Source organism: Stenella coeruleoalba (assembly GCF_951394435.1).
Source record: "Stenella coeruleoalba genome assembly, chromosome: 8".
NCBI classification, from domain to species: domain Eukaryota; kingdom Metazoa; phylum Chordata; class Mammalia; order Artiodactyla; family Delphinidae; genus Stenella; species Stenella coeruleoalba.
In genome coordinates, this window is record NC_137154.1 from 69,466,542 (window position 1) to 69,483,410 (window position 16,869).

The 16,869-nt window shown below is 45.6% G+C and overlaps 1 protein-coding gene across 1 annotated transcript; it reads right to left on the minus strand.

Annotated features, from left to right (window-relative positions):
- Positions 1-938: 938 nt before the first annotated feature.
- On the minus strand, positions 939-16,438 carry LOC307190413 (transmembrane 4 L6 family member 1-like; the record flags this gene model as incomplete). Its single annotated transcript, XM_079929575.1, has 5 exons — positions 939-1,043; positions 1,545-1,731; positions 4,878-5,023; positions 9,895-9,960; positions 16,268-16,438. 5 exons carry the CDS (start codon positions 16,436-16,438, stop codon positions 939-941), a joined length of 675 nt encoding a protein of 224 aa, XP_079785701.1.
- Between the last annotated feature and the right edge of the window lie 431 nt (positions 16,439-16,869).

Sequence of the window (16,869 nt, forward strand, 5' to 3'; positions counted from 1 at the left end):
GTTTCAAGAAAGACAAATACCATATGATATCACTTGTTTGTGGAATCTAAAAAAATGATACAAATGGACTTATTTACAAAACAGAAACAGACTCACAGACAGAGAAAACAATCTTATGGTTATCAAAGGGGAGGGATAAATTAGGAGTTTGGGATTAACAGATATACAATACTATCTATAAAATAGATAAACAACAAAGACCTACTGTATAGCACAGGAAACTATATTCAATATCTTATAATAACCTATAATGGAAAAGAATCTGAAAAAGAATAGATATATGTATATGTATAACTGAATCACTTTGCTGTATACCTGAAACTAACACAACATTGTAAATCAACTATACTTCAATAGAAATTTAAAAAAAATAAAAATAAATGTCTGCTGCAATGACAGTAAGGAAGCCTGAAAAGAAAACTTCTGATTCCAGCAATTGTAGCAAAACATTTTTTTCTTTTCAACACAGGTGAGTCGTCCTTAACCTGTTTCATCCCATGTTTTTTCTGCTTCTCTGGTGGTTTGGAAAAGTCTCTTGGATTCTCATGGGTTAAGTGAGGTAGGTTCTACCTCATCACTAAGTGATGCATTCCTTTTCAAAGTGGGCTCCATGGAATATTAACCCCGTTAAAAATTGTTCCAGGAGAAGAGGGTTTTGTGGTCAAATAAGACTTCTGGGAAATTGTGCATTTGCTATTCTCTTCCTGGAAATTAGCTATACACACTGGCTTTGTAGAGGTTCTGACAAGTCCTGCAGTAGAGAAACCGATTACACTTTGTTTAATCCAGTGTATCTCAAATTAACTTGACCACAGAGTCTCCCCCACCCCTTTTTTGGGGTGTAATGACACCTATTACAATCCACAGAACTAGTCCAGTGGTTTGAGTACCACTGGAGAGAGTGGTCAAGAATATAAATCTTTCAATCAGACTCAAGTTCAAAACTTAGATTTGCTGACTTCGGACAAGTAACTGAACCTCTCTGAGCCTGAGTTCCTCATCCGTAAGATGGCATTATCACGCTTCTTGCTTCGTAGGATTAACTGAAATAACGTACATAAAGTGTTTAGCACCAGGCCTGGGATATAGTAACAACTGAATACAGTTAAGTATCTATTATTATATTATTATTAAATTTTTTTTATTATTTACATCCCTATGACTTCTTATATTATCCTTAGAGATCATTTGAGGGAAACGACAATCTTGATTCTAGCAAGGAAGATCAAAACTGTTGACTTTTGTACAAATCAGGGGCTTTTCCTCAGCTTCTCAGTACTCTGGGGATTGATAGTCACCGGATCCAGTCCTCCGGGGGAAGGGGAACTCTGCCAATCGGTTGTGTCTTCTTAGGCTGGTCATAAGCCAGTTATGGTCACCTGAAAGAAAATTAAGCCCCAAGTGGCACATGAAGTTCGACATTTCAAAAGGCATTTCCTGGTTACCGGATTACCTCTGGGAGTGTGAGGCTGGGGCGGGAGGGAGATGTGAGAAACAGGTCAGGGGAAATGACTTGAACATTCCTGGGTTCTAGAAGCACCAACCTGTCCTTTTCGGACGCATGTACCACAGAAGATATCACAGAGTCCACTGACGACTTGGCTGAGGCAAAGGACAGCTTCTACCACGCCGATTCCCAGCAGGATGGAGAACAAGACCACGTTCCAGAGGACGATGTGCTCAGGCTCTTGGCAGTTAGCCCAGGTGGGTTGGTTGAGTAAGTAGCTGTTCCTGCCAGGACAGGGGAGACAATTAGCCTGGTTTGAGAGCCAGGAAAGGTAGAGAGCTGCCATTTACAAGCATGTGAGAGGCACTAGTCTATCACATCATTCTCATCTTCATAAGGATAGTACATTCATGACTGCCCATTGGTCGAGGGTCAAACACACCATCTTTCCCTGTAACAGCACAGCATCTGAGCAAGGCATTGTGGGTACCGACATAGCCACACAAGGGAGCAGAGGAAGAAGCGGGAAATTGTGTGGTGCAAGATTTGAACTGCTCTAAAGATCTCAGGGGTGGTAAGGATTGGTTAAGAGCTCGGGCTCTGAAGTCCCACAGACCCAGATCCTAACTCCAGCTTCTTCACTAGAAAGTTCTTGATAAGCTTTGTCAGGGAGGGATAAAATGTCCCCCTCTACATATCTTGAGTTCTTGTGGCTGGACTAATAATAAAATTGACACAACACAGATTAACGGGAGAAAGAGAAACAAAATTTAATGCATGCCCCTGGAGGTCTCGTAGAAATGAGACCTAAAGTAGTGGCCAAAGGAGGCAGCCTTTTTTTTGCCCACACCCCACGCAGCTTGTGGGACTTTAGTTCTCCAGCCAGGGATTGAACCCGGGCCCTCAGCAGTGAGAGCGCAGAGTCCTAACCACTGGACCACCAGGGAATTCCCCAAAGGAGGCAGCTTTTACACTCTTCAGACAAAGAAACAATACATTGGTGAGGAATCGACAGGACAAAGAAACCTAGGTTTGGGTGCTTAATTAGTAAAGAATCTAAACAGTTCGAGCTTGGTAGTAAATTAAGGAAGTAACAAGGCCTGTTCATATAGACTCCTTGGCCCTGGACGCTCTATCTCTGGCAGTAAGGGTGTCCTTTTAGCCCCCGATGTAGGGAGTGCACCTTTCACATGAGATTTATTTCCTGCTTTCAGGGAGACAAGAGAGGAGGGTCAGAATGGGCTTCTTGCATCATCTCTTTCTTAAGCAACTTTCACTCAAAATAATCAATATACCATTGATTGATATATGTGTCAATGTACAGCCTTCCCTGGCCCCAGTAGTTGCCTAAGTGTTTCTGTATATCAGCTTCCTTATATGTAAAATGGGGCTAAAAAATAACATCAGTACCATCGAGTGGGTTGGGAGGATTAGATATTAGCCCAGTGTCTGCCATGCAGTAGGCACTGTGGGCAATATATTTATCATTATTATCATAAAACGGGGAGGTCTAGAGGTTTAGAGTAGCTGGACAGGGTTTTGTGAGGGAAGGATGGAGTCACCTGGCCTCGAAGGAGGCAGCAGCCAGTGCATTATAAGAGGAAACAGCAGGCAAACAAACACTCTAAGGAATATTTGGAATCAGAGGGTTCTAGCTGGACAAAGAGAAAATGGAATAGGTTTTCAGGCCCTTTTTCATAGTTATATACTATTTGGTATCTCTGCCTTTAAATCTCCGCCTTCACCCATATCCATTCTCATCTATTGAGTCCTCAGTGAGATTGCAAGTTCCTTAAATGTAAAGATTTCTTGGCCTTAATGAGTACTTTTACATTTTACAAAGCCCCTCTGGCTCATCTACAGCGAAAGGATTGAAGCGGAAAATGGAGCTGGGATGCTTGCTGGAGGGCTGGCGTAGACACGGAAGCAAAGGGTATTGCAGATTTGGAACAGGGTGATGACAGACTAGGCGAAGCGCAGCGGCCAGATTCAAGGTGCACTGGTGAGGTAGAACTCACAGGATTTGGTGGTGGATTGAACTTGCGGTGCAGAAGGGAGAATAATCAGTGACTCACAGGTTTTGGGTGCCGTCTAACGGGCTGGGGATGACAGACAGGAAACTGGCAACGGAACATCAAGGGTTTGGACATATAAATATTGAAGTGATCTGAAATTCGCAAGAGGAAATTTCAAAGAGGTGATTTGGTCTCTGAGTCAGGAATTCAGAAGAAAGATCTGGGCTAGAGAGAGACATTCGGGGATTATTTATATGGGTAGATGGAGGGTTCCGAAAGCCATGGGGTTGGATGAGCTCTACCAGGGAGAGAACGTGAAATGAGAGGAGAAGCAGTGTCTTTCTCAATCATTGGTGCTGGGTTTCTTTCCTTATTCCTTTAGGAAAATCAGTGGGCGTCACAGGGCCTGCCATTTAAGGAAAATCTATGCAACCCTGCAGCGTAAACCCTGACAGTTGGTTTTTCTTTTTGTAATGCAAGTGCCTGATTTAAGCTTTGATTGTGAGGCATCCGCTTCAAAGAGGGCTATCTCAGATAAACACAGTGCCAGCTTCACACCTAGGTAGAAGCCTGACTGAGGCTCCTTTGTTTTAGCGATCTTGGTTGATTTCAGTAACCGACCTTTTGGGCCACTTACTTTTTCTATTCCTGTGCTTTAAATTCCTGCTTTTATGTTGTAAGTTCATCAGTAAAGAGTGAGCCTGTGAAACCCTAGACCCCCAGCCTCAAACCCAATAAAAGCAGAACCCCAGGCCCATGCACTTGCGCTCCCTACCCCGCCACCTCCCCTCCCCCCCCCCCGACCTTGCTGTGTGACCCCAGGTGTGCTGTGTAATTTCCAGGTCTTGTATGTAAGAAATCTTTATTTTTTCAAAGTTTCTTGATGGTTATTGCTAAAGGGCGTCTTGCAGTCATAATAAGAACCATAAGGACTGGTCCAGCCACAACACTGCTTATTGACAGGCTGAGGTCGTCACAAAACAAACCCCAAATTTGACTATTGTCTCCCCAATTAGACTGTGAACAGGCAAGGTGTAAACAGGCAAGTGGTCTTATCCCTCTTTTGGAATCCCTTCTCTTATCACAGCGCCTAGTCAGTACTAAGCAAGCCCTCAGCACGGGCTCACCTGTGTTTAATAATGGGGGAAAATGAAGTCAAGGTATTGTACTGAATACCTTGGGTGAACTGCTTAATTCATGGGCACACCTTGCCTTGGCCAGTCACCTCTAGAGATTGGTGATTTGGGAATAAATGTGTCAATCTGGTACAGAGAGAGGAGCAAGATACCAAGTATGAATGGAGGTACCTGGCCCCACTACTGCATAGTCAATTCTCAGAGCACACACTCTTTGTGGTCATCACGGTATCATCTTTAGATGTTAGACAGGGACCCAAGGCCATAAATGCTACTCACTCCAGGGAGTAATTCCTGAACGGGTAGGTGTAGTTTCCACTGCCTGTGTCACAGAGGGGGCCACTGAGCAAACCCAGTGAAGAAATGACCACACAGTACACGGCGCCCACAGTGCCCTGTATGGCCAGGAGCACAGGGAACAGCATCTGCAATGGAACAGAATCAGAAATTCAGTGCAGCAGTGCAGCACCTTTTCAAAAGGTGGTCCTTTTGAAAGATCCATCCTGAGTTTCCTGGCAAATTGAAGAGGAGAATTGACCTGGTGGGCATCCTTGTTTTGCTTCCCAAATGCACACAAAAAATGGGGGCACTAGAGCTGAGAAGACCTATGTCCATTCATCTGCTCCATTTGCAATTATTATTTTTTAAAACATCTTTATTGGAGTATAATTGCTTTACAATGTTGTGTTAGTTTCTGCTGTATAACAAAGTGAATCAGCTATACATATACATATATCCCCATATCCCCTTCCTCTTGCGTTTCCCTCCCAGCCTCCCTATCCCACCCCTCAAGGTGGTCACAAAGCATGGAGCTGATCTCCCTGTGCTATGCGGCTGCTTCCCCCTAGCTATCTATTTTACATTTGGTAGTGCATATATATCAATGTCACTCTCTCACTTCGCCCCAGCTTACCCTTTCCCCTTAAGGGTACTTGAGGACTTGTCCTCAGGTGCATTCTCTACGTCTGAGTCTTTATTCCTATCCTGCCCCTGGGTTCTTCAGAACCTTCTTTTTTTTTTTTTTTTTTAGATTCCATATATATGTGTTAGTATATGGTATTTGTTTTTCTCTTTCTGACTTACTTCACTCTGTATAACAGACTCTAGGTCCATCCACCTCACTACAAATAACTCAAATTTCATTTCTTTTTATGGCTGAGTAATATTCCATTGTATATATGTGTCACATGTTCTTCATCCATTCATCTGTCGACGGACACTTAGGTTGTTTCCATGTCCTGGCTATTGTAAATAGTGCTGCGTGAACATTGTGGTACATGACTCTTTTTGAATTATGGTTTTCTCAGGGTATATACCCAGTAGTGGGATTACAGGGTCATATGGCAATTCTATTTTTAGTTTTTTAAGGAACCTCCATACTGTTCTCCATAGTGGCTGTATCAATTTACATTCCCACCAACAGTGCAAGAGGATTCCCTTTTCTCCATACCCTCTCCAGCATTTATTGTTTGTAGATTTTTTGACGATGGCCATTCTGACCAGTCTGAGGTGATACGTCATTGTAGTTTTTTTTGTTTGTTTGTTTGTTTTTTTGTGTGGTACGCGGACCTCTCACTGTTGTGGCCTCTCCCGTTGCGGAGCACAGGCTGCGGACGCGCAGGCTCAGCGGCCATGGCTCACAGGCCCAGCGGCTCCGCGGCATGTAGGATCTTCCCGGACCGGGGCACAAACCCACGTCCCCTGCATCGGCAGGCAGACTCTCAACCACTGCGCCGCCAGGGAAGCCCCTCATTGTAGTTTTGATTTGCATTTCTCTGATGATTAGTGATGTTGAGCATCCTGTCATGTGTTTGTTGGCAGTCTGTATATCTTCTTTGGAGAAATGTCTATTTAGGTGTTCTGCCCATTTTTGGATTGGGTTGTTTGTTGTTTTGAATATTGAGCTGCATGAGCTGCTTGTATATTTTGGAGATTAATCCTTTGTCTGTCGATTCGTTTGCAAATATTTTCTCCCATTTTGAGGGTTGTCTTTTGGTCTTGTTTATGGTTTCCTTTGCTGTGCAAAAGCTTGGAAGTTTCATTAGGTCCCATTTGTTTATTTTTGTTTTTATTTCCATTACTCTAGGAGGTGGATCAAAAAAGATCTTGCTGTGATTTATGTCAAAGAGTGTTCTTCCTATGTTTTCCTCTAAGAGTATTATAGTGTTCGATCTTACATTTAGGTCTCGAATCCATTTTGAGTTTATTTTTGTGTATGGTGTTAGGAAGTGTTCTAATTTCATTCTTTTACATGTAGCTGTCCAGTTTTCCCAGCACCACTTATTGAACAGACTGTCTTTTCTCCATTGTATATCTTTGCCTCCTTTGTCATAGATTAGTTGACTAAAGGTGCGTGGGTTTATCTCTGGGCTTTCTGTCTTGTTCCATTGATCTATGTTTCTGTTTTTGTGCCAGTACCATATTGTCTTGATTACTGTAGCTTTGTAGTATAGTCTGAAGTCAGGGAGTCTGATTCCTCCAGCTCCATTTTTTTCCCTCAAGACTGCTTTGGCTATTCGGGGTCTTTTGTGTCTCCATACAAATTTTAAGATGATTTGTTCTAGTTCTGTAAAAAATGCCATTGGTAATTTGATAGGGATTGCATTGAATCTGTAGGTTGCCTTGGGTATTATAGGCATTTTCACAATGTTGCTTCTTCCAATCCAAGAACATGGTATATCTCTCCATCTGTTTGTATCGTCTTTAATTTCTTTCATCAGTGTCTTATAGTTTTTCTGTATACAGGTCTTTTGTCTCCCTAGGTAGGTTTATTCCTAGGTATTTTATTCTTTTTGTTGCAATGGTAAATGGGAATGTTTCCATAATTTCTCTTTCAGGTTTTTCATCATTAGTGTATAGGAATGCAAGAGATTTCTGTGCATTAATTTTGTGTCCTGCTGCTTTACCAAATTCATTGATTAGCTCTAGTAGTTTTCTGGTAGCATTTTTAGGATCCTCTATGTATAGTACCATGTCATCTGCAAACAATGACAGCTTTACTTCTTCTTTTCTAGTTTGGATTCCTTTTATTTCTTTTTCTTCTCTGATTGCCGTGGCTAGGACTTCCAAAACTTTGTTGAATACTAGTGGTGAGAGTGGACATCATTGTCTCGTTCCTGATCTTAGAGGAAATGGTTTCAGTTTTTCACCATTGAGGACGATGTTGGCTGTGGGTTTGTCGTATATGACCTTTATTATGTTGAGGTAGGTTCTCTCTATGCCTACTTTCTACAGGGTTTTTATCATAAATGGGTGTTCCATTTGCAATTGTAATGAATGAAATCACACACTACAAAATTGTGAGCGGAAATGTAACTTATTTATCACTGAACTCTTAGAGCCTACACACTGCCTGGCACGTAATATAGGTGTGCTTCCAGTCTCCTAGTCTGCACTCACAGCAGACATCAGTTATTGATCTCAGTACTCTTCCCCTAGAAGAAAAAGCGCCACAGTCCTCAAAATAGAGCAACTGACCTATTGGTACTGGCTTTGTTTGAAACCTAAATGAAACCTACTCGCCATCCTGGTGGTGGATGTTCAGTAAGTATTGTATGATTGGATGAATAAATGAATAATCATTTTTCTAATGCCTGAGTCAGCAATCAACACAGGGCCTTGTACTGTGTACAAACTCCATAAACGTGTTGACTGGATGGGTGAATGAGTGTGACAGCGAGGCAAGTGTCTGGGACAGGCGACCTCCTCGCATATTAGCGCATTAAATTGGGGCAAAGCTGAGGGACTCGTTTGCTTCAAAACATGAACTCTTATTCCTGACACGTCCATGTTGTGTCTTTCTTACCACAGGAAGGGAGGGAGGGGCTGGCTGGAGTTGAATGGAATGACTCAGGGAGCTCCTTGGAGATGGTCCTCAAATGACCTGGTGACCAAGGTCTCTGTGGAGGGTCTGACTGGGGACTGCAAGGGTTGGGAGAGGGGACTCTGGGAGTAGAAAAGAAGTGAGACAGTGTATGAACTAGGAATATAAGAACAGTGAACAGCTCACTGTGAGCAGGGACTTTGGTAAACAGGTTTGTATGTGGGAAAGAGCACGATCTTGGGGGTCAGGAGAACAAGACGAGTCCCAGCTCAGCCAGACCTGCCTTCACTGGGTGTGTCTTGAGAGCCGACCGTGTGTCAGGCATCTGGGAGTATGTAGATGATAACTGTGGACCTTGCCTTGAAGAAAGCAGCTTATATTCTTCCTGGAGTTGTGTAAATAGTCCTATATGTCCATTCCAGCTCTAAGATTACAGCCATGCGAATCTGGGCAGGCCACTCAGCCTCTCTGGGCATTTCCTTTCCTATTCATCAAATGTAGACAAGTTTGCAAAATTTGTGGTGACAGTTCCATTGGTTTCTTCCAGCAGTGTTGGGCAGTGGAAAGAGCAGTGGTATAAGAGGGCCACATGTCAGGAACAAGACACAAATACATAATGGATACACTTATAGAGTGTCAGCCTTCTGTTCTTCATGGGGCGACTGTAAGAGAGTATCTGTGAAAGAGTTTTTGACAGCAAAATCTCCAATTCCCTTCTTGCTCAAATCCCAGTTCTAGGATGTGTTAATCTACTGGCTGTTAGGGAAATAAGAAAGCCAGAGGATGGAGGGTCCTAGACCTTCCCACAGACAGACAGACTGATAGAAACAACCAACCAAACCCTGGCAGGCTGGTTCACCAGAGCTCACAGGCTTTGTGTGTTAACGGCTCTCTTTATACCCTCTCCAGGCTCATTCTTCCTGGGATCTCATGCAATAACCCTCATCACTGTTGGAGAGAGCCCTGCATAATATCACTGTACTTTAAAAGGAAGTATTTGTCATTCAGATGTGGAAAAAATAATACAAGTGGGTGTATATGGAGAACAGAAACAGACTCACAGATACAGAAAACAAACTCATGGTTACCAAAGGGGAGAGGGAAGGGGAGTGGGACAAATTAGGCATATTGGATTAACAGATACAAACTATTATGTATAAAATAGATAACCAACAAAGATATACTATATAGCACAAGGAATTATACCCATGATCTTGTAATAACCTGTAATGGAGTATAATCTGCAAAAATACTGAATCACTATGCTCCACACCTGAAACTAACACAACATTGTAAATCAACTATACTTCAATAAAAGTAAATAAATGAAAGGAGGGTATTAGAAGTACTAGACTATGGTCAATGGGTTAATAGTCTGGCCTTCAGAAGAGAGAAAGCTTGCAGCCTGGGAAGTAAGCCCTTTTGGGGGTATGGGTGGGTGTCGAAACATTCTGTAGACCCCACAGTACTTACCCCGCATCTGTGAGCACAGCAGTCCTCTCCACCTCCCCTCAACATTATCAGTGCTGGCACCATAACCTGTGGCAAAGAAGATGCTCTTGTAATGAAGGGAATGTTACCATTTTGGAGCAAAGTTCCAAAACTCAAGCTATTTAAAAATGTCTAATGATTCCTCATTGCCTGTAGGACACAACACAGGTCCTGGACATTGTACGTGAGCCCTCATGCCCTGCTCCTGACCTGCCACCAGAGCCTCACCTCTCCTCCATAGAGACCTCTTGACACACCACCTTATGGTCCCCCAGGAGACACCCGGGACCTTCCTGCCTCTGGGCTTTTGAATATGCCCTTCACCCTTTGCCATCAGATAAACTCCTATTCACCTGCAAAGGGTCAGTTCAAATGTTATCTTTTGTACTAGGCTGAATAAAAAGGCTCCCCCCGCCCCCGCCCTGCCAAAGATATATTCACTTCTGAATCCTGGGACCTGTGAATATTACCTTATATGACAAAAGATATGATTGAGTTGGGATCTTTATTATCTATTTATTTACTTATTTATTTACTTATTTTTGACTGCCTTGAGTCTTCGTTGTGGTGTGTGGGCTTTTCATTGCGGTGGCTTCTCTTGTTGCAGAGCGCAGGCTCAGTAATTGTGGCGCACGGGCTTAGTTGCTCCGCGGCATGTGGGATCTTCCCAGACCAGGGCTCGAACCCGTGTCCCCTGCATTGGCAGGCGGATTCTTAACCACTGCACCACCAGGGAAGTCCCTGAGTTGGGAATCTTAACAGGAGGAGTTTATCCTGGATTATCTGGGTGAGCCCTAAATGCAATCACATGTATCCCTACAAGAGAGAAGCAGAAGGGGTTCTGAGAGACACACAGAGGAGAAGGGGATATGGAGACAGAGACTGGAGTAATGTCTTTACAAGCCAAAGAATGCCAACAGCCACCAGAAGCTGCAAGAGGCAAGGAATGATTTTCCCTTACAGCTGAGAACAGGGGGCCCCGCCAACACATCTACTGAGAGCTTCTGGCCTCCAGAACTGTGAGAGAATACATTTCTAAAGTTTTAAGCCACCAAGTTTGTGGTAAGTTATTATAGCAGCTATGGGAAACCAATACCTCTCTTCTCTGTACTGTTCAGTGACCCCCCTCATCCACCCCCGGCAACATGAATGGTTCCTTCCTTCCAGTCACTCCATCCTGTCGCACTGAGCGTGCTCATTCTCCTTTTACCACTGGGTTCTGAGTGCTGGTTCAGCAGCGTCTCCCACGGTGCCCAACATGGAATCAGGACCCAGTGGTATGGTGGTGAAATTTATGATGACATTTCGCCATGTTTCTTCTGGCACTGTGGGGTAGGAGGAAGGTAGGGGCATGATAGGGCCATGGGTCAGGAGCAAGAAATAAATACATAATGGATGAACTTAACTTTATGAAAAAAATCACCTCACCCTGAGAGATAGTTGGTAAATGTGTTTGCTGATGCAGGCATCTGGGAAATCCCTACTTCTCACCAAGGTGACCCATTTCACAAAAATCTCAGATTCTCAGTTATCTCGTGGTAACTCTGTGCTGGGATATAGAGCTGATGGGAACCTCCCAGGTAGGAAGAGATGGGCCGGGACTCCTGGCTTCCCTGGGGGATGGCTGAGGGCAGCTTTGAGCCTCAGGTCGCTGTACACTCATAACCTGGAGATGAGGTAATGCTCTCCCTTCTTTGAGTTTCTTTTCCTAGTTCTGGTGATTCTCTGGCAACAGGAATTACTGATTCTTCTGTCTTATGCTGGGCCTTTGGGAGACCCAAAGCTCCCTTGGGTCAAATGGGAGGGTCAACTGGAGATTGTGTGGCAAGGGTACAAGTTTGGGCCTGACAAATAAGACCTTTTGGAACCACCCTGGAGGAGGTAGGTGCTGAGAGTGTTTCCAAGCACCTTCTGGGGAGCATAGCTTGGCGTTTCCAGCAAACCAGTCTCCAACACGGGGGTCAGGATGAAGCGATGGATTCAAGTCAGAACTGTCATAGCTTGACGGCACCTGGGCGTGCTTCTCTCCTGCTTAAACGTTCTAGTGGATGCTCGTTTCTCCCCTGACCTCATTTCCTACCCTCTCTTCCAAATCTTTTTCACGTGCTTCTAGCTACACTGGTTTTCTTGCGGATCTAGGAATTATTCAGCCCATCCCCAGCTCAGGGCCTTAGAATGTGCCAATCCCTCTGTTTGGAATGCTCCTCCCCCAAATATCAGTGTGGCTATTCTTCCCTCATTCAAGTGGCTTCTCAAACACCACCTCCTCAGGCAGTATCTCGCTGTCTATCTATTCCTTTACTCTATTTTCTTCCTAGTGCTCTCACCACCTGACATCAGCACATAGTGGATTATTTATGATCTTTCTCTTCTCTACTAGAACGTAAGCCCTAGGAGAGTAGGAATTTTGTTTGCTTTTTTTTTTTTTCTCCACTGTATCGCTAATACCCAGAACAGTGCTAGCACATAGTAGATGCTCAGTGAATATTTGTGGGTCAGCTCTCAAGGGAAAGGGACTGGCTCATCAGCATGGGACGCAAGGTCAAATGGAATGTTGCCTAAGTCTGCATTTCAGCACCGTTTCCTATCCCTTCTTCACGTGAGCAGCCCTTGCTCCAGTCACACCAAACTGCACAGTGTCCATGAATGCATCGTACTCTGTGATGCTCCTCTGCCTTTACACAAACTGCTTCCTCTGCTTGGAACATGCTCCTCCCTTCTCTGCCTGGCAAATACCTACTAATTCTGTAACTCTATACAGTACAGCTCAGATACCTGTTTCTCTGGTATGCCTCTCTTGGTTCCCAGAGGTAGAGTTGATTGTTCCCTCTCCTGCAGACTCCAGGCCTCCACTGTGGCAGGTACTCACCCCACTGGGCTGAATTAGTTGTGTGTTTTCCCATCTCCCTTGGTGAAGGAACCTAAGGACCATCTCTGCTGGGTCAGGCAACCCCCCCCCCGTTGCAGACCTTCCACCTCCAATCAGGCCTCAAGTGATCCCAAACCACACCACGGACTAGTTCTAACCTCTCCCTCCTAATGGTCTTGCCAAGTCTGCAAATAATATTGCTGGAAAACAGCCATTAGTTACCTATGGGAAGAAACTGGGGCCCTGCATCTCAGTCCCTAGAGCAACCAATTCGGTTTATGTCATGCTTGTCCCAGGTGCCCTGTTTTAACCACAGAAGCCTGCCAGGCGTTCTGCGTTGGCCTGTGGCCTCATGAGAACAGAGAGCTGTGATCCTTGGCCGTGGCTTTGCTGAGACAACTACCCTGCTGGGGTCCCGAGGCTGCCTTCCAGCAATCATATGGGGACTAGGAGATGACATACTGCTGGATGTGACTTTACACACCATGGCCATGAGCCCTGTGTGTATAAACTCAGCCCCGAGTGGCTGACCTCCTGGCAGGGGGGGTGGGGAGACAGTGACTCATGTGGTCCGGTTTTTCTCTCTCATCTGGAAAGCAGCACTGTCTAGAGTAGCCCCCCGCAGGCACTTTCCTGTCTTGTTTCATCAGGGCTCTGCTGACTTAGCTTCACACGTGCCATCTTTTTCTCTGTGTCCCGTGTTGCAAGCGCACGTGTGCATCAAATGGGAGAAACGGAGAGGTTATGGGCTTTGGGCTCAGCTGTGTGTTTTAAGTCCTAATTCTGCTGGGCTCCCTCCGCGTGGCCGCAGTCAGATGACTTAATCTGCTTGGGCCTCATTTCCCTACCCATAGGATGGAGGTGATGATCCCACCTCACAAATGAAATAACGTGTGTGCAAGCATTTGATCCACTCGAAACCTTTGTGCAAACGGCTGTTACAATGATTATTAAAGGGCAGGAACTGTGAATTCAGGATTTCTCCCTTCCATATCTTACACAGTGTTTGGCATGGAGCTGATGATAAATGGATAGTGTGCTTGTCATTGCCTGCAGTGTCCCTTGTGGCTTTTGAGATCTTTCTGGCCTTTTATTTTGTTATCAGGAAGGCAGCTCTGCTTATTGGCTTCTCTTCCTCTGTTCAGAGCCCAGCTCCTCACCTCCACACCTTCCTCAGCCCTCTGCAGTCTGGGGTCCCCATCCTCCCTCAGGACTGCTCCAGCCAAGAGCCATCAGCACCTTGCTGGGTACCAGATGCTTTTCACGTCCCAGCTATGTCCCTTCTGCTGCAGTTGACACTGGGATTCCTCTCTTTTTCTAGAAACTTTCTCTCTTCTTTTTTCTGACTTTTCTCACTTTCCACTTTTTCGCTTTGCCTGAAACTTTCTAGCTGTTTTTCTCGGTCTCCTTCCTCCCCTCCCCTCCCTTTGCATACTCTCAATTTGCAAGGTTCCCTGGGGTTTCGACCTGGGCTTCTTTCTCCTCTCAGTTCACAAGCCCTGGGCAAACCCGCTGTCCCCTGGGGTTCTACATCGCCTCTCCATGGTGGTTCTCAGGGTTGCCTCTCCCCAGGTCTCCAGTTCCAGCCCAACCATCCTCTGCTCCTTCAGGGCGAATGTGGAGCAAAGCTCAGCCTCTGCCCTCCCCCCGAGGTCCCTGCCCCAGGGAACGCCTTCACCATCTCCCCGGCTGCTCAGGCAAGAATGCCAGAGCCACCCTGACTTCTCCTTGTGCCCCCTTACCTCCATCACTCTTCAGATCCTGCCAACTCCTCTGCACCTTCCTCTCTCCAACCTCATGGCCACTGCCTTAGCTGGTCTTAGAGCCAGGCATGAGTGAAGGCATAGAGTAGACACTAAAGTGGACTGAACAAAGAAAAGGAAAAAGGAGGAAAAAGGAAAAGGAAAGAAAGAAGAGAAAAGGGGATAGCTCATTGGTTTTTACTTTATCCAGCTGCATGGACTGGTTTGGTCCTGTTCATTTTATCCCCATTTCGCTGTGAATATACAAGTGTAAGCATCTTTTTAGGAAATCCTGGGAGATTGTGTTGGAAAATTGGAGTGAGGGTTGGACAGCTGGCTGGTATTGAGGGATGCTATGCAGACAGGGTGTCTGGTCCCTGCCTGAGCCAGGCTCCACTCTGCTTTCCCCAGGACCAGGGAGTGTCCTCTCTGGGTCACTCTCTTTCAGTGAACATTCTAAGATTCTGCAAATAGGAAGCCTAAATTCCCTCAAGCTACTCAACACCTTTCAATAGTCACTGTATTTGCTCCTCTATGTCTTGAGAGAAGTTGGGTGCCAATGGACCTATACATACTACAGATGAGGAGAGTGAAGCCAAGGGGAGTTTAATGATTTGCTTGGTGGTGGAACTGAGAAATGCAAACCTGTCCTGACAACTAGGTCTGTACTGCCTCTTAGGTAGGGCTCTGAGCTGAGAAACAGACAACCTTTGCTGAGGCATTGCTGATTTAGAGGTTCTCTTGGACAGGAAGAGAAGGCCCAGCTCTGCTAGGATGGGAGGGGCAGGTGGCCACTGGATGAAACTTGAGACATCACTGCATCTACTACTGTGTGGGGAGGAGAAACAGGAAGGGAGGTGGTCACCTTTTTCTGAGGGTTCTTTATCCTTCATACATTCATCCTTCCATTTGCTGAGTTCAGTGCCCGGCACTGAGGTCTCACATTAACCCATGATCTTTTCCTAAGGGACCCTGGATGCCTGGGAAAGGAGGAGCCAGATGAAAATAAAGGTGGAAAGGAAGGAAAAACACTCAATGTCTACCTTAGGGGCAACGGATTACAACTTGTGGGCTAAATCCAGCAGGTTGCCTGTTTTTATAAATAAAGTTTTATTGGAACACAGTTCCGCCCATTTGTTTACATATCGTCAATGGCTGCTTTTTGCCCTAGGACGGCAGAGTTGAGTAGTTGAAACAAGAGACCGTATGGCCTGCAAAGCTGGAAATAGTCACTCTCTGGCCTTTTACAGAAAAAACTTGCCAACCCCATAATCTAGCCGAGGGAAGCTTTGATGGGAGCTACACAATTTATTTTTCGAGATGACCATCTTGAAAACTGATGACCTGACAAATGCTCTGCTGTTGTGCTTTTCTTAATGCATATCTTTCATAACAACCACATACTAAGGTCTAGGCGAAGCCGGCACTTCGCTAGGTAGGTAATTTCGAGGCCACGGTGAATGCGACTTGGACTGTATTCTTAAGGAGCTCACAGCTAATGGGGGAGGCAGACACATAAAGAGATGTTTGCAGTACGAGGTGCCAGTGTGGAGGGTGTATATGTATCACATGTTGTGGGGTACAGAGGAGGAGCAGCCGGCCATGCTCTGGGGGCCCTAGGAGCGTGGCCCCATGAGGAGATGAATTGCACTGTGACTTGAAGGTTGTTTAGGGGCATCATTCACCTGGAGGAGGTAAGGTAGTTAAACCTCTTACCAAGAGTAAGTAAAGTAAAACCTCTTACCAAGAGTCCAGCTCCAAGAAAGCCGTGGAAAAACCAGACGAAGTCTGTGATCTTGGCAGGCTCCAGCACCTGTCCGCTGGGAAAGTACAGCAGGAGGTTGGCGATGATGGCGGCGATGGCCAAGGCCAAGAGCAGCAGCCCCGTGTACCTGGAGCCCGTCTCAGAACACATGGTGGATCCTCCCTGGAAGGGAGAAAGAAACAACCAACACCAGGAAGCTGCCTGCTCCAGGCACTGCAGAGTCAGGAGAGGGTGCGTCAGCCTCAGAGCCCCAAGAGCAAGATGGCGAGTCCAGCTCTGCCACTGGTAAGCGGTGTGACCTGGGGAGCCAGCACCTCACCGCTCTGAGCCTCAGTTTCCTCGGTAAAGCAGAGAAAACATTGACTTTACAGATGGCGGTGCGTGGACTAAAGAAGGTAAAATCAACATGACAGCACCTGGCTCTAGCAGGTGTTCAATAGGGTTTCTTTAAAGGGTTGGGGCAATCGAGGTGATGTTTAGGAACTTGCTGTTACCCTGTTCGGGTTCTTTCATCCACTCCCAGAGGAATTCCCCTAGTGATTATGAACTAGATCCTGATCCAAACCCTGTGGCTCCATCAC